This window comes from Nothobranchius furzeri, chromosome 12, assembly GCF_043380555.1.
Source record: "Nothobranchius furzeri strain GRZ-AD chromosome 12, NfurGRZ-RIMD1, whole genome shotgun sequence".
Taxonomy (NCBI): Eukaryota; Metazoa; Chordata; class Actinopteri; order Cyprinodontiformes; family Nothobranchiidae; genus Nothobranchius; species Nothobranchius furzeri.
In genome coordinates this window covers 15,735,484-15,760,149 of record NC_091752.1, presented here as the reverse complement: position 1 = coordinate 15,760,149, position 24,666 = coordinate 15,735,484, and the positions used below count along the sequence as shown (strand labels likewise).

The 24,666-nt window shown below is 42.3% G+C and overlaps 1 protein-coding gene across 1 annotated transcript in view; it reads left to right on the top strand.

Moving 5' to 3' along the window:
- Positions 1 to 24,666, top strand: part of micu1 (mitochondrial calcium uptake 1) — a 38,955-nt gene that overhangs the window by 8,589 nt on the left and 5,700 nt on the right. Inside the window, exons 2-9 of the mRNA XM_015944507.3 lie at positions 2,683 to 2,847; positions 3,672 to 3,858; positions 5,571 to 5,733; positions 8,643 to 8,686; positions 17,758 to 17,872; positions 20,049 to 20,131; positions 20,256 to 20,456; positions 23,770 to 23,907. Coding sequence (XP_015799993.1) covers positions 2,684 to 2,847; positions 3,672 to 3,858; positions 5,571 to 5,733; positions 8,643 to 8,686; positions 17,758 to 17,872; positions 20,049 to 20,131; positions 20,256 to 20,456; positions 23,770 to 23,907 — 1,095 coding nt within the window. The 5' untranslated portion in view covers position 2,683. The remainder of the gene's footprint in view (positions 1 to 2,682; positions 2,848 to 3,671; positions 3,859 to 5,570; positions 5,734 to 8,642; positions 8,687 to 17,757; positions 17,873 to 20,048; positions 20,132 to 20,255; positions 20,457 to 23,769; positions 23,908 to 24,666) is intronic.

The window sequence follows — 24,666 nt, the reverse complement described above, 5'->3', positions numbered from 1 at the left end:
ACCTACGGGCCACCGTAGAGGTGAAGGCTAGACTGTCTGAATTCAGAGCCGCTGGGTTCTGGTTTTATCGGTCGAGCAAGGACCCGGCCTTGCTAGACCGGTGAGGACCCGTACTCATAAGCATCCTGCCTGTGGATTCGGACACACCCAAAGAGTCAAACATGTTTTATTTGAGCTTTAATGAGTCAGTTCTCAGATGGCAGCATGAAGTCAGAGATTTGTTGGTTTGAAACTTGTGTGTATTGTCAGCTCATCTGCCATGATTTTATGTATTTATGTCGCGCAGTCATGTATTTGTCGATGGAGAGGTGGTAACTTGTCTACCATCAAACATGAGTCCATTTGACGGTTGGTGCCTGAATTATTAATGGGATATCAACAGGTGATTTCTTTAGGCCTCAGTGGTGTGAACGTCTTCATCCCGTGGTTTAAAAAAGGGCACACATGGGAGCTACAGATGCACACCAGTAGGCATCTGCTTAATTGTTAATCATCTTTCCATGACACTTATGAATGAGGAGGTGGTACAAATGAAGGTGAAGTTCTAGAGCTTAGCTGTACTGATTTAAAATTAGTTTTTGTTACAGAAAGAATGTAGGACTTTTATTTCTTATATAGTTTTGCCTGTAATGTGCCCTGAAGCAAAAACTTGGTGTCATTCTTTTATTGCCCATTTTATGGCAATATTTGGAAAACTTAGTAGTTTACAAGTTGATGTGTGATAGTAAAATATATGTCCGATGATGCTGTGTTAATTACTATTGTTTTATTTATTAGCATACACGCCAAAGCTGTTTAATACACAAATGGAATCAGTTCTAAACACCAGAAATTAGAACCCTGTTTTAAAGGGAAACTATCCAGTTTGGGCTTGCTTTAACAACCCCATAGAGTCTGTTATTAGGTCACAGTTCACTGTTAAGACTACCTAATCTAACTACTGAAATGTCTCCTCAGCCTTCATTAGTTTCTACTGAAGTTGTTCATGAATCAAACAAATCAGCTGTGTTCACGATCTAAAACATGCAGGAAACGTGCTGGAAGCGAACTCCAGCGCTGGCATATCACTTCCACATTACTAATCTAAAGTTGGACCAAAACCTGGTTTCCCACTGAAAGCATCAAATATAATCCATTATAATCTAAAGAGCGTTTCAAACCAGCTGCAACGCGGCAATTTTCAGGCGCATCCCAGAAGCACCGCGCCGCTAATGATAAGATTGTGTTCTATTTTTGCTGTGAGCCGCTTCTGGGACTGTCAATTTCTGCAGTTAACAAAAGGCTAGACAGGAAATCACACAGGGTTTCAGTGTAAAATCCCCAGGAATTTTCAAAATAAAAGTACTGCAGTGATGGAATTTCATGTATATGTAGCTTGCATGTGACCCATCGGCTTATTTATTCTCAGTATCATTCCAGAAGTGCAGCATGTGTTTTTCATGGCTTTATTCCTGCCAGAGGAGAGGAGCAACATCATATATGACATCAAACAGCGTTATCAAACGTGATTTACTAACTCTTGCTTTAACGGTAGATTACAGACACAAAGCGTGACTTTTGAAGTCTTGAGGGATCTTGTGATCTTGCAAGTCCACCGAAGAGCACATCAAGGAAGCCATCCACGGCCAAAACTCTCCTGGAGGGAAATGGATGGCTGATGCTTCCAATGTTTATGTTTAGCAGACGCTTTTGTCCAAAGCAACTTACAAGTGGTTATCTGCATGTTGCCCTTGAAGCTAACAACAATAAGAACAACAACTTGACATCAATCATGGAGAGGAGGGAACAAAGAGTGGACAGTAGAGAGGGGGACGGGTGCAGGGAGGTGCTAGTTTAGAAGATGCTCTCTGAAGAGCTGGGCCTTCAGGAGTTTCTTGAGTTCTTGCAAGTACAGTTTTCTGGCCACAGGGGGGCAGTGGGGTCTGAGTGACCTTTCATTAACCCTGCAAAGGTAATTTTTTTGTACATACAGGCTGAAGAAAATTATTAAAAAATATGAAAAGTTGCAGATTAGGCCTTTAATGAAGCGCAGGCCGCAGGGGGGGGGGCGGGCCGACCAAACCAAGACCAGACTGGCCCGACCCAGATGTGAATGAGCCATTCAATGCTACAAATAGCACGTAAAATAGTTAAGTAAGTAGCATATTTTACAAAAAGTTGTACAAATTTGAATAAAATGAAAATGAAGTTAGTCAGTTTAGTTAAAACTTTCATGAGCTGTTTTGTAGGTCACAACCTGAGAGCTGAAGGTGTCACAGACACATGAGGTCTGCGTAGGAGCACCGATTACACAACCCGAAACCACACTTTAGCATAAGTGACCAAGTGTAAGTTGTACATGGAGGCTTGTTTTAGGATGCCGTGTTTGAGTTTTGCCTAACATTCAGCATCAGCAAAACAGCACAACACCATCACACCTCCGCCTCCATGCTTCATGTTGGAAGTTATTTATACAGCTACCATCATGATTCAATAGAGCTGGAATCTTCAGAGTCTGTCGAATTAGACCTAAGTACAGATTTTTGTGTTTTTTGTTAAGTTTATTTCTTGTAGCATTACTGTAAAGTATGAATAAATGAGCAGATGTTCCCAAATCGTTAACTGCACGGTGTGCCTCTGTTCCTCATGCCTACTTTAGCAGGCCAACTGTCTCACCACATTTAAATTGTTCTCTCTCTGCAGAATGTTCCGCTTGCGGGCGTTGTCTGCAGTGTCGGTGGGTCTAGCGCAGCTGTCCCGCCGTTATCACAGCGATGCAGTTCGAGGATCTGGCCGGAGGAGGCTGATGCTGGCAGCCCTCGCAGGGGTAACTGGTGTGTCTGCTGGTGCAGGAGTACTCTGGAAGAGGTGATAAAATGATGTTTTTGCATCTTTGTTTCAAAAAATATAACGGATTAAAAAAAACTGAGTTGCAAAACTTCATTTGACAGTTTGTAAGCAGATGTTGAGCAGGTTCCTCCTAAATGACAACAAGGAAAGCGCTGTTGGCTCACATTAATAGTTATTCATCTGTATTGTCTCATGCGCCATGTTTTCATGTCTAAAAGACCGCCGTGTCATCCTGGGCTGTCACCATCAGATGTGTGGACATGTGCAGATTTCAAATTCAGTTTGGGTTTTTAGCATGTCCCATTTCATTCACCCATGCATTTTATGGTTATTCATTTGTAAAGAGGCAGGTGCTCAGTTAAGGCAGGGTGTTAGAGGGGTGGAGCAGCTGGGACAGAATGACTGAGCTGCAGCAGGCGGAGTGATTGATGGAGCCTCGGGGCATTTGAGACTGATGGGATGAGACTGTTCCAGGTCTTCACCTCAGGCTTCATTCTCCTAGTGTTGCATTAAACTGAATTATTTAGTCTGTCCCAGACAGCCTCAGCTATTTATTATTATTATTCCAGTATCCAGTGTAGTCTCGGGAATACAGTGAAGTGGGAGTTTCATAAACCTCTCCGCATTGCCTGGAAGAGTTAATCAGGACAGAGCATGCACTCTCTCCCGCTGGTGTTTAAGCTTCGTTTTGTGTTGTTACCAGTTGCACCGCTGACTTTTACAGATCTTTTTAACTTTAATTGGATGAGAGAAACACAGAAAAGAACTGCGATGCATAAAAAGCCACGTGTGACAACATGAAATCGTCAGAATAAGCTGTGTGTTTGTTTCTTTAAAAACAGAGCGTATGCTGATGCGGGGCCTTCTGTTCAACACTCTGGGCAACCAGGTGGAGAGGAGACTGATTTCATGAAAGATGCAGAGGTGGAGTCAGGGAAGTCGGTGGAGTCCAGCAGTGGGGATGAATCAAAAGATGAAGGTGAAGAGGGGAAAAAGAAGAAGCCCCGTTCTGGATTCCGTGACCGCAAGGTAATCAACGAGCAGCAAACCCGCAACCATTCATTCAGACACCAGAGCTGAGTGTTTTTTAATAAACAAAAACAATCAATGTCTAAAATGCTAACGCTGGTAGATTTTGACAGAATGTTTACAGGCGCACACTCGGAGGTAATGAGCATGCATTTGTCATCCACACCAGAAATGTATTATCCTGAGAATTTTATTGTTGTAATTAGGCATCGGATGCCAAATGTCCCTGAGAGACCCAGTTTCTGATTTAATGCCAGATAAACAGTTTTGTAAGAGTGAGCAGATGGGACGGTTTCTTTTTCACGTTCAGATATGACACAGCTGTAAATCAGACTTAAGGGTGCAGACCTGAAAACTGCAGCGGCCACGTGGAGTTGTGCTAAAGAGCAAATTTATGCTCTCACTGTCCTTGAAGTAACCTTGTATATAATTTTATTTTTATAGTTTTTAGGAGAAAAAATATATATATAATGGATGAATAAACATATTTTATGACGAATCCATTTTTTCTTTATCTATTTGACAGAACAAAACAAATTTTTTGCTGAAATTATTTCTAAATCAGACCTGATTTAGCAAAGTTGTACGTTTTTAAAACATCGTGTAACCAGTCCTCCTTTATTCAAAACAGCAGAAATAACTAGATGCATGCTAAACAGGAAAAAGTCTTAAGAGGGATGTGCTGAATTTTATAGATGAAGTTGGTTTAGAATTCCAACAAAACTGGCGTGTGTTGGACATCAGAATACCTGCAGCTAGATTCAGCAGACTGGTTCCACTCGGCAGCGAATGTGAAGAGTCATCAGAAGGAAACGGCTCTGATCAGAAACGGTGTCGCTGCCTCACAAACAATTTCTGTCATCAAAATCAAGTGGCAGCTTGAAAGCTTTCAAAATCTCCCCCACAGGGAGCTGCTATAGTAAACATCGTTTTTTGTGTCAGATGAAATAACCACCTATGAGGTTCCGGTTGTGCACGCGCACACACACACACACACACACACACACACACACACACACACACACACACACACACACACACACACAGCTCTGTCAGGTTCTCAGCATCTGTTTGAAACGCACTACTTAAAAGCGGATGGCTATGTGAAAGCAGACACTTAAGATGACGTGTGTGTGTGTGTGTGTGTGTGTGTGTGTGTGTGTGTGTGTGTGTGTGTGTGTGTGTGTGTGTGTGTGTGTGTGTGTGTGTGTGTGTGTGTGTGTGCGGGTGTGCGGGTGTGTGGGTGTGTGGGTGTGTGTGTGTGTGTGTGTGAGAGAGAGAGTGAGAGAGTGAGTGAGTGAGTGAGTGAGTGAGTGAGTGAGTGAGTGAGTGAGTGAGTGAGTGAGTGAGTGGGAGAGGGAGTGACAGAACTGAAAGAATTAGTTTTGTGTTTACTATATCAGCGTGCCAGGCGTTGGTGTTATGCTGGAATCAGTCTGTGGTCTTCCTTCATTTAAACCTGCCACTCAGGCCGACCCTGAACGCATCCGACTTCCTGTTTTGATTGTGTGTTGGTTCAATTGTGAGGTTAATATACCTGTCTATCAGGGCTGACAACCTTTCCTAGCTGCAACCTGCAGCCTTTTTTCTTCTTTACATTCTCTGCTCTCTCTCCTTTATTTTGGCCTTACTTGGTGCATAATTGACAAATAGCTGGTGTTTGGGCTCGTTGATGCCTGGCTGTATGGGACTAATGTGTTCCTTCCTGTCAGGTGATGGAGTATGAGAACAGAATAAGGGCCTACTCAACTCCAGACAAGATTTTCCGCTACTTTGCAACGCTGAAGGTCATCAACGAGAATGGAGACGCCGAGGTTTATATGACACCGCAGGACTTCATACGCTCCATCACGCCCAACGAGAAACAGCCTGAGAGTGAGCTTCCTCTCCTCCTTTTCATCACCGCTACTTGTTCATTTGAGAGTAACACATTTGTAACCACTGGCATGCATTTTTTATTTTGTAGAAGTTCACTTTTTTAGTACAGTGAAGGAATCTTGTATGTAGCAGTGCACACATGCAGGTTTTTACTGGTTATTTCTGTGGATCATATAATCCCTGAAAGCCGTGTGGTTCTGTTCTACATGAAAATTCTTGGTTCAAAGATATCTCTAACTATGAATAGATGGATGGCCAGGCTGAATTTGTGGGACTCACACCACCGCCATTGGTGTATCAATTAACAGGTCCAACTCAAGAGTGCATCTCAGGCGTCACGCAATGATTCGCTGTCAGATATTCGATCTTCAGCCATGAGAGGTTTGTGAAGGCTGCAAGCTTCACTTGGCATACATGTCTCTCAGAACCACTCTGCTGATTAATGTGCTCAGTTGTGTTTAAATTTGTGTGACACTTTTTAGATGGGAGTACATTAGCTTCAGTTATAGACTAGTGGTTAAAAAGTGAGTATGAAAGGATTGATACTTGTGAAGCATTCATTCACAGTAAGAGCCACGACTGCAGTTAACACTTAATCAGGACTTATGTGGGCTTGTCACATCTGTGCTGCCTTCCTCGCTCACTCCAACACTTCTGCCTCATTATCATGTTGAAAGTGTCTAGCCTAGCTTCGTGTTTTCCCTTTGCTTTGCCAGTCAGTACTTTTCCTCTGCTCTTTTTGACTCTTAAAGGGGTTCTAGAATTAAAAACCACACTTTCCTTGTTTGTTTGGGGTGTCAAATGCACCAAAAAGTCAGTATCTTCTTGTATTGACCACGGAGAAACTGTTAGTTCTGAGAAAAGCTGTATTAACATGTCATAGGCATACGCACACACCCTCATATTTGTTTGTCCCAACTAGGGCTGAAGGATTAATTGCATATGCAGTTAAATTGCGATGTGACAAAAGGAGATTTTCTAATCGCAAATGCTGCGATTTGACTGGCAGCGAGTGGTTAGCACAATGCTAATATAAATGGAAAAACCTATAGGGATGCTAATGCTAATATCGCCGATTACATTCTTACAATTTACGAATTAGGATCGTGCCAAATTATTACATTTGGAGTCTAATAAAAATAAAAACTGCCATTAATCAAATGAGTGCAGACAGATATTTTAGTTTAGCTAGAAACCCATAAGAGACTTTAATCCACTGAGTTTTGGCTAGCAGCTATGAACGTAACTGAACTACGGAAGCTCTGCATGGACAAGTTGTCACAAACTCTAAACACAAAAGACTTAAATAAACAGGACACACTTCTTTCCTGCAAATACATTTTCACAATTGATGCCAATACCTATGCTTCTTCAAGGGATGTGCCCCTGGCTGCAGAGCGTTGCACCTTCAAATACAACAAGCCCCTTGAGAAAATAATCATGAATTCAATCGTAATTGCAATATTGAAGAAAAAAATCGCAATTAGATTACCTTCCAGAATCGCTCAGTCCTGGTCCCAACCCATTTCAGCATTGGTTTTGGCGGTAATGATAACTGCAGAACAACATTAGCTTGAACTGCTGCTAACTTTCTTTTTGGATGAGGGGAAAGCAAAATAAGAATGTTGGAGCACACATGTAATGTTCTGGGATGTACTGGAATATCTAGACTTTGCAAAGGGTCAAGCCGGGTGTATACTGTGCAACTTTTTCAGTTCTCACACTGTACACCCCATTTCTCAGATGCGACCGGACTGCTCACACCGTAAAAGGGTTAGCAACACGTCTGACCTAAAAATATGCCTATAATGATAGTTTCAACACAACATGCTGGACCTTTGAGTCCGAAAACTCGGGAGACCCAGAGGCTGTTGTGTAGTAATTGGTGTCTGTTGTCCTTCTGGCTTGCTGTAGTTGGCAGACACACGGGTGTTAATGGGGGTTGGAGGAGGAAGACGAATGAAAGGAAGTAAATAGAAGTTTTGGGATTTTTTTTCATAAACACAGCAAACATGCTTTCTTGACAATCCTATTTTTGTGTGTGAAGAAAAGTGTGTAAATAAAAAGACGACGTGTGTGTTGCTGGGCGGCCATGTTGGCTCGTGTGTTGTGTGAACAGTGTATGATAGATCCATAGTTGGCCTATTGATTTATCCAGTTACTGTACACAGAGTTTCTAACTTCAGCCAGCGTCATGGAGCCGTCCAGGTAACCTGGCTAATCAGCTCATTTAACATTCCTGTCCGGGCTGAGTGGTCGTGGTTAACCAGTCTTTCTGTTGTAGGGCATTATTATGGGGTTCTTGTTGGACATTTATCAGGGCTCCTGGGTCACTTTGAGCCCCAACAAAGTTTCAGTTTACAATAGTAAAAAAAAAAACAGTTGTTGTTGAAGCCCTTTTTAAGGCGTTATTTGTTTTACTGTTGGTGTCGGATTAGATTAAACACCTGAAGCCAATATGAGAAACAACAGAATATCATCATCTAGTCACCAGAGGAGAGTGATGGACTTTCACAGGGTTTGTTTACTTCTGAATCCAACTCTAAATAAAACATATTTATTTTACTGTGCTTAGAAATAAACCCCCTTAACTTTTTTTTGTTTTCTTTATTTTTGTTTTTTAAATTTGAACCAAAGTACAGTAAATCATAACTGATGTTCAGGAGAATCAAAGCTGAACACTGATCACTGTTTACCTTAAAGGACACGAAAAATGGAAATGGGATGTTAATGGCTATTATCAATCCTAAGCCTGTGTCATTGATTGTCTGAGTTTCAGTAATGATGCAAAATTTAAATGCTCAGCTTCTTTCTGGACATAAATCTTGGTGTCCCTTTATGAGCAGCTGGTGTACCAGATACCCACATAGTGTTGTTTACATGCACGTGTCTCTTGTGTTTTTCAGATCTTGGCCTGGACCAGTTTATCGTGAAGCGCTATGATGGAAAGGTAAGAAGTTGGTGTTTTGTTTCTAAAGAAGCTGGAAACTCACTTTAGTTATCATCAAGGTCAGAAGCAGGATCATTTTTCATTTGTTAGTTTGAAGTTTTAGTTTAATTCTAATTTAGTTTGGACTCTTGTAGATTATTTAGATTAATACTAAATAACTATCAGTTATGTGATTTTTACATGTATGCAGTAAAAAGCTGTCATAATAACACGCTGTTTTCAGATGACGGTTGTACGGTCAACAGGGACTTTAAAAAAAAGGCTAACAACAACAACAAAAGCCTAAAGGATCAGTTCAGCTGAAACAGACGCACAGAAAGTGTTTTATTATGCTAACTCCTCTTAGCATTGTTGCAGATCATTTGCATGTTTCAAGGTCTTAAAACAATGTCTGCTGTTTTAGGCAATTTGTAGGATCTAAAATTTGCATTTGAGAAATTTACCAACACCGCATTTTTTGAGGTTCCACTGATAACTCAGGAACCCGACTTTTAATCTTTACTTAAACTTTCTGGGTTAAACGTAGTTCTGAATTAGTTTAACATTCCAATCTTACTTTCATCTAAGCCTATAGAGTAGGGTTTTCAGTCTAAAATGACCTAAACTGTAAAAGTACCATAAAGGTTTAATGTGATTTTTCCTTCATTTCACTACTTTCTAGGTTTATTTAACACTGTTGGTTTTATAACACAGTATTGCACAGAAATCATGTTTCTTTGTTTCTGTTTCTATGGGATTTGTTTGAAACACCTTTAAGGGTTTGACTTTGTTTTCTGGCTTATTTGTTGGAAATTTTCTGTGATTAGATCTTCACTCAACCACAGTTCAAAATCACCTAGTCTGTCCTTTTTCAGAACACATTTCAAACACGGATGGCAGCGACAGACTCGAGCTGGCCTTTAGATCGCAGAAAGCTACGCTTACTTGGTCACTGTCAGGAAAGAAGAAATCACGAATATACATCAACCCGATTATCATCGTTATTGCTTTCCTTGATATTGATTTGTGACCATTGCTCCCTTTCAAAGGCACAGTGAGCGTCCCTTGTGCCTGGTATTCATTCTTATTCATTTAATATTGGTGAATCAGAAGTGTGATGATTGTAATTTCTAACCTCATTACAAATTTCATCAGTCCTCCGGCTGCTACGCGTCTCTTGACTAATCTCCATATTGATGAACCTCTCAAATCTGTAAGACTAATGAGTCAGTTTTTTTGTCAAGTTTGATCTTGGGTTTCATCAAATAACACTATTTTGAGGCGAAAACTTTTAATAACCCACATTTAAAGTTGAGCGGTTATATTTTAAGCTTAACAAAAATAAGTATTAATCTCTGAGGCAGCAGCAAATCTAAACGGTCCACTCTTGGTTTATGGCCCTCGCCTGCTTATGTAAATGTCACCCTTATCTCAGGGCCACATGTTTTATTATTTGCCATGCAAATCTCTGGGTGCTTGTTTTTTTAAAAACGATACTGTATTTAGCTCCGGTCGACCCCAGAGATTTGTCTCCCATGACCAGAAGGACTGGCGTCTTTCTCTCGCTTTAGCGTCGCCTGTCCCCTCTTCACACTCGACTCCCTTCTCCGTGGTTTATTGGGCTCTTTAGTTAAAGGAAGCCATCCAATCACCTGCCATGAAGCTGTTAAATCAAGTTTATGCTAAAGTAAGAAATGACACCAAGTAGGACTCAAATGAAAAAGCACATTTTGTAATATCAGTAGTAAAGGAGGAGGTGATGTGAGGAATCAGGAGGAGCGTCATTGGTGTGTGTTGATGTAGTAAAGCATCACAAAGTAATAGCTGATACCAGTAGATGACTCTGGTCCAATATTTAAATGAGCTTCGTACTTTCTACACTTACAGCAGTTCTCTGTATTAAAAATAGATGTAAATTTAGACTCCATCAATCTTTATGACCTTTTTCTTGGTTGATTAATAAAATTAGGATTTTATGGTTATTTTAAGTTTCTATTGATGTTGACTAAACTTGTTTGAATTTTCTGTTCATCACCGGGTGTTTCTCCATGTGGTCCAACGTTCAAACACAGCGTCTGTTCCCGCCTGCGTTTCTGTGATTACTTCTACCCTCATCATGCAAACATGCCCTCAGCTGCCAGAAATGTTACAACAACCCTCTTAACTGTTGATTCCACCCCCCCATGCTCTCATTAGCATCCTCTATCATTCCCATAGCAAATAATCCCTCCATTTTTTTGTCTTTCCTCCCTCTCTCATGAAAACTACGGTCCTTGATTCTACACCCCTGCTTTTTCCTCTGCCTCCTCCTTAAATCATACCGTCCGCTGATCCCCGTTCTCCACCCACTCACTTCCCCGCCCCCTTCTAATTCTCCTCTGTCTTCCTCCCTCCCTCCTCGACTCCTTGTCGTTATGCCCCTCCCTGTCTGCAGGACTTCTGGCAGGTATGGGGTGTGTGCCGAGCAGCATGTGTGCACCTGAATGAGAATCTGCACCTTGTAGTCACCTCTTCTCCACTCCTACTCCTGTGTACTTCCTCTTACCCTGACATTTCTCTCTCTCTCTTTTGTTTCTTAACCTTTGATTGCTCACACTTCTAATCCAATGAAGGATGTAGCTGTTCACTTCTATCAGTTCAGGGGAATGGCTGAATTAGGACCTTTCCTTTGTCGCAGCTCAGCTTCAGCAAGCGTGAGAATGCTGTGAATCGTGCTTTCACTTTAGTTTACAGCCAGTTTTGAAAGGACGGCATCCAAAATTAGCATTTAGCAAACTGCAACTTAAATGCTGAGTTGACATCTGGGAAAATTTGAGCCATTGGAGAACGGAAGAAGCGAATGGTGGCCTGTATAAACACAGGATGCCACGGCGTAAACACCCCGAATGACTGATTTGGCTGCAGAAAACCCTGATTTGTTGTCTTAGTCCTCCCTGCTTCTTGTTTCTTAAACTTCACATATCGAAGCACTACAGCTGCTCACATCCGCTGCATAAATGTGTACCGGTAGTTTTTTTTTTAAATGTATTACCCTACTTTTATCACACACATTTATATTGGGTGGAGATATGTGAGCTCTGACTTTATTGATTAAACAAGTTTGAAATGCCTCCATCAGTCAGGATAATGAAAGATGAGGGCAGGTTATAACCTGTGTGTCATGAAAAAAACGGGGAGTGCCAAAAGCGAAGTGGCCAAGCACCCCCTTGTGGGTGCGTGAGACACAGAAACTTTGTTTTTTTTTAACTGATGTTGTGTTGACGACCTTCCGAGTGCACTTTGTTTAGATTTCAAATCAGCCGCCATGCTTTCCCCGCTGAATTATTGAAAGTGAAGTCTATACTTGACCACAGCAGGGATTATGAAATGCTGCAGTGCTGCTACATCATTTACATTACAGAAGTCAGACCCCAAAGCCAAATTTCACAGACAAATGTCGTTTCAAAAGCTGAGGTGCAAAGAGCTGTTAAAATGAGATATCTTAGCAGTGCTGTTCCCCTGCACTCCCTGTGTCTTGCTTCACAAACACATTTTCCTCTCATTCTTTCATTTCTGAGAAGTATCAGCTGTAGCTCTCCACATGCTTTAGTGCTCTAGCTGTTTGATTTCCCAGCATGCACTGCTCTTATTGCCTGTGCCTCAGAGAGAAAGTAACTGGTGGTGGTGCCTCCTCTCTGTGCATGGTGGCATCACAGGGTGGTTTGGATCTAGAAATGGCTCTGCCAGCAATGTATTGATGTGCTTGTTAGCCTTTCACAAATCCATCCTCTGGATTGTCCGGATGTCAGTGCTGCATGTGTTTTTGTTTTTTAAAAGCATGGTTGAGAGTTTCTGAAGTCAGGAGTTCATTTGAAATGAAACTGCTCTGCGAGTTGTGGCCTTCTCTCCTAAAACAACAAACTGGTGTCTGTGTGACCTGCTGAGATGTAAAATACACATCTGTCACTCAGAGGGAGTCTGAAGGAGGCGGTTCCAGCCCAGAGAAGCCTCTTCTCACTCCAGCTGATTTTATTTTCACCCTTTCTGATTTCACAGGAAGCTCCCTGGGGCCGCTGGTCGGACTCTCTGCTCTGTTTTCATGTGATTCCTGTGACCTTTCTGTCCGTTTTGGTGTCTCATATAAACACATCAACACTTAAGATTATTCTGACTCCCATCATCTCTTTGTTCTTCATCTCTGTTGGAGGTTGGGCTGTGTGTTAACCAGTAAACCGATTTAGATCATTGAGTTGCTTTTCTTTAATGAGTCATCCAATGGGAGCCATTTTCAAGGCTCTGCTCCCCGAGCCATCACTAGTTATAAATGAGCGTCTGTTTGTGGTTCCCCTTAGGATCAGAAATAGAAATGGTACACATTAATGTTCTGCACACATGGTGGTCTTTAGGCCTCAAGCTCAACTTATTTTTAGGTTTGCCTGAGTAAATGTTGGCCTGTGACCACTCATGGTCACGTGTTGTCTTTAAAGCGTCGTGATGGCAGCATTAAATGGAGTTTATGGCTCACACAGTCAGCTATCAACCACAATCTAGAAATATCAGGCTGAGGCCCCGGTCGACTTTACCCTCCAGCAGGTTGTTATGAATTCTGTCTCCCCTGAAACTCGTGTCTCATATTTTACCTGCAAAGTGACAGGAAGCCCCTCAGCTATGATGTCACACGCAGCAGCACGAAGGACATGCAGGTACAGTTTCATATTAAACGCTCCTTGTGTCTTCTACTCGCTCTGTGCTGTCACATGTCTCTTATGTTATACTGGTAAACTCCCCTTAAACCCCCGCGTGACGTGCATCAAATCTAGAACCCACAAACATTTATGGAAACAACGGGACTCTTGTTGTAGCGTGTTGGTCTTCATCTGCAGAGGCAGATTTCGATCTGGCCCCTTGATCTTTGTCCTAACATTCAGAAGAGACTGCTTTTGTGTTTTAACAGTGTCTTTTCTTTAATTAGGAGCACAGATTGTACAGCTTGGCTCGTTGTTTTTTCCCTCATTCCCTCTTCGCCCTTATTTTTTTCTGCTGCCAGCAGCTGCAGTGTTGGCCACAGATCTTATCTATGACAAAGCACTGCAGCGGGCTCACAGACTGCCAAGTTTAAGCAGCTATCAGCTCCCAAGTCAGGCGCCTGGACACACAGTGTTATAGTGTTATACCTACTAAAGTTATATTTTTTATTGCGTAGCAGCACTTGTTCTGTTTTCTACGGTGGCCCTGAAGTGCAAACCACAAAAACAAATCACTTAACGCAACAACAAATCGAAACACGCAACAAAAAATCACTTAATGCAAAAACAAATCACAAAACGCACAACAAATTGAAAAGCGCAAAAACAAATTCACTAAATGCAACAAAAAATCACTAAGCGCAAAAACAAATTGAAAACCTAAAAAACAAAAAATAAATCGGAAAAGGTAGGTACTTAACGCAAAAACAAATCATAAAGCGCAACAACGAATTCACCAAACGCAAAAACAAAAAACAAACCGGAAGAGGTAGGTACCAATGCTGCAACAACAGGCATCACTGATTGGATGATGGATCTGTTAGCCTTTTGAACCAGAAGTTGTTCTGCATAACGCATTTTTACAAACATGAACATTACCAGTGATCCACACGTTGCGAATCCACGGGAAGGATGCTTGTAAGAGTGCATTTTGAGGTCGATGACGTCACAGCGCTGCGACAAGTACTGTCAGAATTCCAAGAATACTCATTCTCGCGTCCTCAAACGCGTCCTCGCTCCGCCCACATTTCGAGGATGGGTCTGTTGTATCCTCCCAGAACAAGGCTATCCCAGCATGCTTTGCGCACCGGCTGTGGATTTTCAACAGGAAGAGAAAATGGAGAGAGCTACGAAGTTTTAAACGTAAGTTTGTTAAAAACTAGCCGTAGAAAACTAAAAAGCTTAAAGCGGATCTGTTTATAGACATTTTTCGTTTGCATATTTGTTTTTTAAATTACATTTTAGGCAGAAATCACCCAGAACGAGCTTGTTTCGCAGGTCCCAGTTATTCCCCCGTGTGTGTGTGTGTGTGTGTGTGTGTGTGTGTGTGTGTGTGTGTGTGTGTGTGTGTGTGTGTGTGTGTGTGTGTGTGTGTGTGTGTGTGTGTGTGTGTGTGTGTGTGTGTGTGTGTAATTAAACTTGTAATTTGTTTTAAGGACAATGGAGCAAAGAAGTGTTTTTATTAAGCTTAGAGGTGAAGAGTGAAGCTCTTATTCTAGTGTATCTAGTGGTATTCTGACCACAGAGGGCGGTGGGGGTCTTAGTGACATGTAATTAACCCTGTAAAGGCTCATTTTAGCACATACTCGCTCAGGAAAGTCATTAGTAATGTGAAAAAGTTGCATAGTGTGCCTTTCTAGGAGAGAATGTTAAATTATTTAAAATGATATATTTCTGAACTTTAATATAAAATGTAAACTCAAGGATTTTCAGTCTGTAGGTTGAAAATGTTTTATTTACATCTGATTTTAAAAACTCGTGCCTAGAGGGGATTCATTAAGAAGACAATTTTCAAAAAATGAATTCTCCAAAGATTCACAACGCAACAGACAGACCAAAAAATAAACGATTGCCATCCTCCTCAGACGTGATTAATAAAAAACAGATCATGTTGGTAGCACAATGCGTGATATTCAGCCAGGACACGACAGAACCCAGACACTAAAGGCTTTGCCCCATCTGAGTTAAGCCGGTGTTTATTAGCCGTTTCCCAGCAACAATAGTGTGAATGTCAGGGCGGCAGAAAATAGACACTGAACAACACTAACCATCTGTAGCTCGCCAACTATCACACGGGAAAAGCAGAAGACTGTTGGCAACATGTTTCTTGCATGAATGAGACAAAAAGAACTACATGCTGCGTGTTATTGAAGCAGATGGATGCACTCGCACTTTAAGCGGGTGTGGCTCAGGTTGCAGGACAAGACTATTACGTGCTAAAGTCTTTGTGTTAAAGATAGTTGTAGAATATGGTGAGAAACTCACATGCAGAACTAGTGGAGGAGGGTGTGTGTGAACAAAATACATCCAGCATTTAAATAAAATGATTAATCCTGAGGGGCCGTCACCTCCTGCAGAATACTGAATGTATCAACGCTGCACTAAGTTAACTTGTTGAAAAAGGAGGAAGCAGCTTTGAATGTTTGGGTTCAAAACATCCCAGAGGGAAGACCGGGCCTCATTAAATTCATTTTTTTTTTTTCTGTTGAGATGCATCCAGTTAGTTCCCTCTGACTGGAGGTTTTGATCTGGTGTGCTTATCTTAACTCCATCACATCACGCACCTTGAGCGGTGCACCGCCAGGTGCATAACCTTTTTAGTGTCCCATATTCAGAGACAAATGGATTTGGAGCACCACATACAGTATGGTGTGTTTAGTGGAGCTTGTTTTTTTTATTTGTATCTGCTGGATCCGAGCTCTTAATAAGTGAAGAAACAAAGTGACTGTAAGAGTTTTAAAATAGAATTATGTTAACTTTTAACAGACAGAATTACGCTTTAACATCTGTTAGAAATGCAAGGATTCCTCTCGTTGGCAGTTATATCTGTTTGGTTTTCATCGAGGTGGTACAGGCTATTCTTTCAGGTGTTTGCTTTTGTCCTCGACTCAGGCCAATAAAAAGGAAGCTCTTGTGTGCTCTTTGCCTCAGTTCTGATAATGAGACCCAGTTTGACTCTTATGTGTGTGTAGCTGTTTTTATGCAGGGTGTGTGTGTGTGTGTGTGTGCGTGTGCGTGCGTGCGTGTGCGTGCGCGCGTGCGTGCGTGCGTGCGGTTTTTGACTGGTGCTAGTCTCACCCCAGGCTTAGAGGACCTTCTTTGTGTTTTATTGTTCCACATTAGGAAATCGGCACCAACCTCCAACATCTTTGTTTTTACCTCTAAACTTCTTCAGCTGAAATCTTTCATTCTCGTGGGGGGGGGATTTTTTTACCATTAACCACCACCCTTTGTCCTCCATTTGTCTCCACAATAACCTTTATCTTCCCCTTCTAACCATTTCCTTCCATTTTATCAACGTAGATGTTCAATATGAAAAATAAATGTTAACATGGAGACTCTTATTTAGTGTTTGCATTGTTGTCCTGTGAGAGTCTGAGGTTTTACAAGCTCATTAGTTTTCTGTAGTAGCAGTAATTCAGTTCTGAGGATGTGAAGAGGGGGCCACCACTCAATTTCTGCATTCTCCAAATGATCACCTGACAATTTTAGATTCATTCATCAAAAGAATACCGGATGATTCTGCATCATGGTGACCAATTACAATCAAATGTACATCAGACGTAATCTGTTGAGTGGTCTCCCCGGCTTATCCTGTACACAAATGTTTCTGACTATGTTGTGTGTGTCACTATGAATGCACCTGTGTGTTTTTGTCATTTAAGGCCCTGCTAAACACAGCAGAGGCCACAGTGTTTTCTAACAGTTGTTTCTCCTTCTCCTCCTCTGAAATGGACGCTGTTTACAGACGGAGGTAACTCTACGAGGGCTCACTGAGGCCCCGCCTTCTCCTCTGTCACTAGGCATGCTCTGTCTTTCTGTTTAACGGGGTGTCCTACAAGTAGGACTCTGTCCGTCCGTGTGTGTGTGTGTGTGTGTGCGTGTGTGATGAGGTGTCTCTCCATGCTGTGAGTTTACACTGAAAAACTGTTAAATTAACTTGGTGTCTTATTAAATAATTTGGTGTTTTTCCAGATGTGGTTAGTAGTGTGTGTGTGTGTGTGTGTGTGTGTGTGTGCGTGCGTGTGCGTGTGCGCGTGTGTGTGCGTGCGTGCGTGCGTGCGTTACAGTCTCTCATGATGTTTTCCCTCTGTCACCTTCACTCTGTGAGTGCAGCCTCTGGTGGACGCTGTGTTTCTGACGGTCTGAACACAGACTAATTGTTTTTCACCGTCATCCTCACCCGCCTGTTTGTGTGTTTGCAGCAGTTGCATGACTCCTACTGTCATAACCTGTTACTAACCCCTTTACATTGTGGCTATTTTTACTGTGTGTGAACAAATGAGGACAGTGTGTCGGTGTCTTTTAATGTTTATTTAACGCAGTCTTGTGTTTTATTTTTCTTTGTGTCCTGTTGTGGATGTGTAGAAAATTGCCCAGGAGAGAGAGAAGTTTGCAGATGAGGACAGCATATTTTACACGTTAGGAGAATGTGGCTTGATTTCCTTCTCTGATTACATCTTCCTCACCACCGTGCTGTCAAGTAAGTGCCGTGTCCCGGGTCTCAGCATTGACCGCGGATCAAATCTGTAACTTTTCCTTCTGGTTTCCAGCCCCCAGTTTGCACCGGGCGCATGAGCTGTGTGTTACAGCAGCGGCGCGTCTCCATGGCTGATAGAAGCCGTTAAAGTCGTGGTCTACACCGAACAAGCCACCGTACGTTTTAGCTGCTGAACACTTCAGAATGCATCAAGCTCGGCTGATAACATTGGGTTAAACAGGAAATCATACAAGGCGTCGGTGTCAATTATCTGGCATCGCTGTGTAACACGCCACTCAACCACCCAGTGTAAATTTGGGTTTAGACCTGGAAAGGGTGACATTTCTAAATATAAAAATAAGATTAGTCGGCTTGTTTGGTATAACCTGTCTGTATCAAACCAGCTTCTTCAGGGGCTTTTTTGTATTGGTATGCATTAGTAGCTGGAGCTAAGACTTGCAGAAGCTAGGGAGATACACATGAATGTTTGAGTTATGGTAATAAGAATCAAGCACGACTGGCTCTTCCTGAATGCTCTTTAAACTCATCTCATCAGATTAGACTGTTTATTATGATCTGTATGGAGAAAGTCTTTGGCAGTCATTTTGAAAACGGCGTTCAAGGGCGCCTCAGGGTTGGTTTCACTCTATTATACAAATGCAGGACTTCATGCACAAGTTTATTTCAGACATTGTGGTGGTGGATATTTGAGACCAATCTGTCTTTTTTTTTTTAATTTTAAAGATCCTGTTGGTTTGTTCCAAACATCCTCCAGAGACCTTGTGAGAGCCGTCATGGACCAGTGGCGTTTGTTATTGTTTAGTTATTTCATTCACAATTCCTAATTTACATAGAAGCACCAGCTAGTGGGGTGCATCTAGCAGTTGTGGTCCGTTTGCTTTGCAGCGTTGATGTTTCATCTCCACAAATAACACAAACCTGAGGGAGTTCTGCTGTGTGGTGGAGTTGCTAATGCTAACTGGTAGCTTCCAGCTGAGACATTCTCTGCTGTTTTCCGGACGCTAAACCAACAACAGCCTTCCCCGTCAGGAGTCCAGATGGGTGAGTCCATGAATGTTAAGTGACAGTGTGACGTAGATCTGTTAGGCTTTTCTGATCCTAGAGTTTCACCGTCTATTTTCTGTCAGAAGCTAACGCAGGAGATCGGTGTAGGAGACTGTTTTCATGTTCAGCCTGAGTGACTGATTATTTTCAGAAATGGTAATTAAAAATTGTGTTTTCAGTGTTCCACACCTTTAATAATCAATAGAAAATGGATGTAAAACTGATTCAAATTTCAAAATATGCATAATGATGTATTCAAAAATCAGATTCCATCCTCAGTGGCTTTCGGAGGTGACAGCTGTCCGATCCCTGCAGAGTTGTGTAAATGCTTCTGCATCAGCAGATTCTTCGTTAAAACCAAAGATCAACTCCTAAAGTTTCTATAGACTCAGAATGTTTTGGCTGGTAGCAGCTGGAGTAACCGCCTCCTCTTTGTTCTTGGTTGCATTTTCTGGATAGACGGTAATGAACAGATGGTTCTTCCAAACACCTGCCTAATCATTTTTTGACGGTGCTCACCCCCGTTTCCAGAAAGAGCATTCCAGATGGTTCTGTTTAACAAACCATCGGGTGTCTCAGGTTAGGGGTCGCTGGAAGGAGTCTGATCCGAGGCACCTTGCAGTTTACAGGGTTAGATGCACCAGTCTGTTCAAAAAAGCCTCAGGGCAGCTGCAGAGGTCAGGAAGAGTCCGTGACTTTATTATCTTAATGTGTAAAGAGCCAGGGATTCGTTTAGAGTGGGCTTTCTTCATCAGCGTAAAGATGATTTGGGGTTTTTGTCCTACAGGATAATTCTGTTATGGTCACTTTTCAAAAGGGGCAGCAAGTATGTATTTAGAGCTAAATAATAGACAGTATCTGCATACAGAGTAGTGCAGATAGAGGGGAAACCGTGCTGTGGTTCTTGTTCACTCTGAGGGATATTTATTCAGCCACTGAGGCCCTGCAGCTCATTCCCAGTGGAGATGAAGGGAAAAGATACATCGTTACTGGCTCTGTATTGAACCATTCTGCTGTTTTCTGGGTCGATCCAGAGTGATTTTTCGTTTCATAGTGTGATGGATAGATTTAAGAACGTCTCTTTCTGTGTGGGTTTGTGTTCTGCGGTGTGCAGCTCCCCAGAGGAACTTTGAGATTGCATTCAAGATGTTTGATCTGAACGGCGATGGAGAGGTGGACCTGGAGGAGTTTGAACAGGTGAGATGGTTAACATGTACCGAGACGATAAGTCTGGAAAGATGTGCAACTTTTAAAATAATTAGAATTTTTAAGAGGTCAACTACTTCTGTGAGGCCTGATTCACTTTGCTTATTAATTCTAGGTCCAGAGCATCATACGGTCACAGACTAGTATGGGTATGCGACACCGCGACCGCTCCACCACAGGAAACACCCTGAAGACAGCCGGCTGCAGCTCTGCTCTCACCACCTACTTCTTTGGAGAGGACCTGAAGGGAAAGCTAACAATCAGCAGCTTCCTGGAGTTTCAAAGGAAACTGCAGCACGACGTGCTCAAACTAGAGGTGATAGTAGGCTTGTCACGATGTGAAAATGTAACCTCACGGTTATTGTGACCAAAATTACTACGGTTTTCGGTATTATCGCGGTATTTTTTTAACGTGTTACTAAATAAACCCTGTATATCAGGAAAATATTGTCCTCAGTTTGTGTCTAAATTTTGCCTAAAATGTGTTATTTTGTAATTATGTTGTTTATTTGTTTACGTTGTTCCCCTTTAGTCTTTAAAATACCAATATTTGCCCATAACTTCTTATTTTTTGTCTGTTTGATGTCATCATTTTAAAAATATTAGATCAGATGATACTCAGTACTCAAGTAGCCTTCTAATCAGATACTTTTTTTACCCTTACTTGAGTAATAAACCCTATATCAGGAAAATATTGTCCTCGGTTTATGTCCTTCCAGTGAGCTTTGCAGATGTGGGAAAATGTCATCAGGCAGTAATCATTGTTAAATTCATAATTATTCTCGGAGAGAGACCAACGCTTATCTGCCCCTGGGAGCCCCGTAATGCATAGCGTCATTTCAACATGGGGGTGTCCGCGACACGGTTTATATGCAGGTAGCGGCGCTGCGGCTGCTTTATATAGCGACTCGTTGCATTCTCCCTCAACCCAAATCCTCGGATCACGCATTTTAGCTAAAACGCTAACGTTAGCTTGCCTTGCGTTGACTGTAGAGTTGTGGGTGATGGTCACGCAGATGTGTCATGAGATTTGAGGCGTTGCTGCCTTTCACAGACACTTTTTCTGCACGTGCTGCAAACAGGATAGCCGTCTTCTATAAACTGTCCCTCGGCAATCTTCAAATATCCAAAACATGCCCGTACTTCCCACTTTGTCTTCTTTGAGGGATAATAAATGTCCTGAGCGCTGCCGTCTCCTCCTTTGGCCATTATTTCAGCTTTAGCTTCAAGAAAGTTTTGGTTGTAAACAACAAAGTGCGCATGTGCCGCCGGCAACTTCAGCAGATGATACAGTGGCTGGTAAGGGTCACCGCGCCTACACCACAGCCACGGTAACCCACCGGGATATTATATGTTTTTTAAAAACAAGACGGTTATTATTACGGTATTGTCAACTTTTTTACCGGGGTTTACCGCAACACCGGTTACCGTGACAACCCTAGGTGATAGATAAGGACTTTGGTGTAATATTGTTAGCTGTAGATATTGGTGACTGCAGAAGGAAACATTTTAAGTAAATTCCCACTTTGAACATATTTTTAAGGTTGTGTTAAGCCATTAAGATTTGAAACACATGCCATTTGCATGTACAACTCTTAAGTGCAGCGAGGAATGCTCCGCATAAAGCAACACGGCTGCAGAGAGGCCGATGAGTCCTATCTGTGATCAGGTTTAGGCTCTCGAGTAGAAAACAATCCAGTAAACATCGGAATTAAATCTACTTTGGAAGGCGTCCTCTCATTGAGACAAATCGAGTGTCTGCAGGAGAAGTATCAGATAAAGAAGGTGGCGTTTGTGAAGACTGAGCTGAAGGCGTTAAGGACATTATCTGCTTACAGAGAAAATATGCAAAGCAATACTTTTTTGTGCCGTTATCCGATGTTGACTCGATCAGACGTCAGACTGTGGTCTGGTTGTGTTTTCAAGCTGATAGTCCCTCTACAGGCTTCTGTTAGAAATGGGATTCATGTATTTTCTTTTGCCGTTCAGACGTCTGCTCCTCAGTCCCAGAAGGCTGCTTTTGTTTGGGAAATACATTTAGAAGCTTCTTCTGAAGCAGATCAAGTTTTTGTTTGAAGAGATGGTTTTCACTAAGAACGAGTTTATTAGGGGAAAGAAATAATACCCAAACCTTCACAGCATGCATTTGTCTTCATCCTAATTTATACATCTGCGCGGGGACGGAGACACGCAACGCCATTACGCGTCGCCGTTGGTGCAAGAGCTGTCCGACAGGCTTGCAGAGGGTGGCGGAGACATGCCCCAATTTTTAACTGTCGGTCCAAAGAGACGGATACCGCAAGCTTGTGATTGGTCAGGAAGCCGCTTCCTGTAAATTTGTCAACAGCACAGTATTTGCCGCTTCAAAGAGTAAAAAGATATTTAGCGTCAGACATGGAACAGACGAAGAACGCATAGCAGGAGGAGTACAAAGATATGCAGTTAGCGTTTTATTCATGGATGGAAAAGACAAGAAGTGTGAGTTTAGAGGTGCTGGTCGCCTGAAGAGGTGGAGGGGAATGAGGGATAACATTGTCCATCTTCAAAAGTCTCTGAAATACATTAAAACAATGTAAACACAACAGTAAATACACTACCGGGGACCGTGTACGTGACTGTAAGGGTGGCAGGATTCCTCCGAAAAGCACTACGCCCTCTGTTGTCCTGGATGGGGAATGGTTTAGCAACACTCCGCAGCTGACGTCTGAGATATAATAAATGTATTGTTAGCTTCTATACTAACAAGCTGTACTCTATGAAAACAAATCCTCTCTGGGACTTTACATCACCAAACAAGCTGCATTTGTAAAATAAGAGAATGACGCAGAATGAAAGGAAAATCAAATAAGCTGCTTTAAAATCATCACTTCTAGACTCCAAAAGCCAAAAACTGGGATGGGTGGAACACACACACACACACACACACACACACACACACACACACACACACACACACACACACACACCCCATAATTCACACAGGTTTTTGGGCTCCAACAGAGAACTGATCATTGAATCTTGCTTTTTCGTCACACAGCCGTCCCCCAAATAGAGTAAATTACGACATATTTTGACAGAATGAACCTTTTAATTGTCTTTAATTTCCCTCTTAGAACGGTCCTGGAAGGGCTGATGTTGTGCGTAAACAGCTGAGAGGACTGAGCCATCGTCACCTTTCCCCCTCCCAGAAATTTCCCACAAGTCCTGTAATGGAAACGTACAGGAGTGTGAACCAAACACTTGAAGCTGTTCTCAAAGGGACTTTTTACTTTACAGGTGTATCTACCTGATAGAGGAGGCATAAATCACAACATCCCGCCTGAATCGTCCACCCCAGGCTTATTTCAGATTAGTTGCTCACTTCCTGCCAAAAGTGCAAAGACTGAAATATTTTTAGAGGTCAACTCATTGAACAAGCAAGCAGCCAGAGAGCATTTTAGCTGTCGAGCCTCCTCAGACAGAAATCTGCTGCAGTGAACCGGCGCAATGCAAACTCACTGTTGTTGAGCCTCGTTCCAGTCCGACGCAGAGTAAAGCAGGCGTGCAGGTTTAATACCAACAACAGCATCTGACACCACTATTAAATATCATTCTTTTAATCATTTGCATCTCTCCCCCTCCCTCCACAGTTTGAGAGGAACGACCCTGCAGACGGCAGGATCACCGAGAGGCAGTTTGGAGGGATGCTGCTGGCGTACAGCGGCGTCCAGTCTCGTAAACTCAAGCAGATGCAGAAAGGCTTGAAGAAGATGTTTAAGGATGCACAGGTAGAAAAATCCATTTTTCAAATTTAATTCCCATTTGAACAGAGCCTCTAGAAAAATGACAGGGGTCGTTTGGTGTTCCTGGGGGGTGATGAATGTAATTGGCCTATGTGGGAGGATGTGTGACTGACAGGTGTGGTGTGCGCCCAAAGGGAGGAAGGAGATGATGCTGGGAAATTGTATTTGTGAGACCAAGAGAAAAGGTCTCACTGAGAGATGATATCGTCCACCTGAACAACTCATCTGCCCCTTTCCTTTGTCTTATGACCGAAAGATCTGTTGCTGTTTGGAAGAATATCTCCAAAATATTACAACTGTTGTAGAAATTATGAGAGGGAGTTCTTCCTTTCATCACTCAAAAATAAAAACCTAGCCGTAGGGCTGCTCAATTAATCGAATTTTAATCACGATTACGATCTGAGTTTTGAACGATTATAAAAAACAAAACAAGCCGATTATTTGCTCCTCCCGCCTGCGCTGCGCCGAGTTGCAAATGAAGCGCTCCTCCCACAGTGTTGCCAACTTAGTGACTGTGACGCTATTTCTAGCAGCTTTTCAGACCCCCTTCTTGACTTTTTAACTTAAAAGTACCTAGCGAACACCTCAGAAACATCTCTGGTAACCCTTAGCTACTTTCTGGATAACTGTCGTCGACATTTCCTGCAGGTTAGCTAAACACTCCGCCTGCTCTCCGGACCGTTCTTCAGGACATTAGGAAAGGGAATGATGTAGTGATGTGTCGGTCGCTAAAGACAGCTCTCG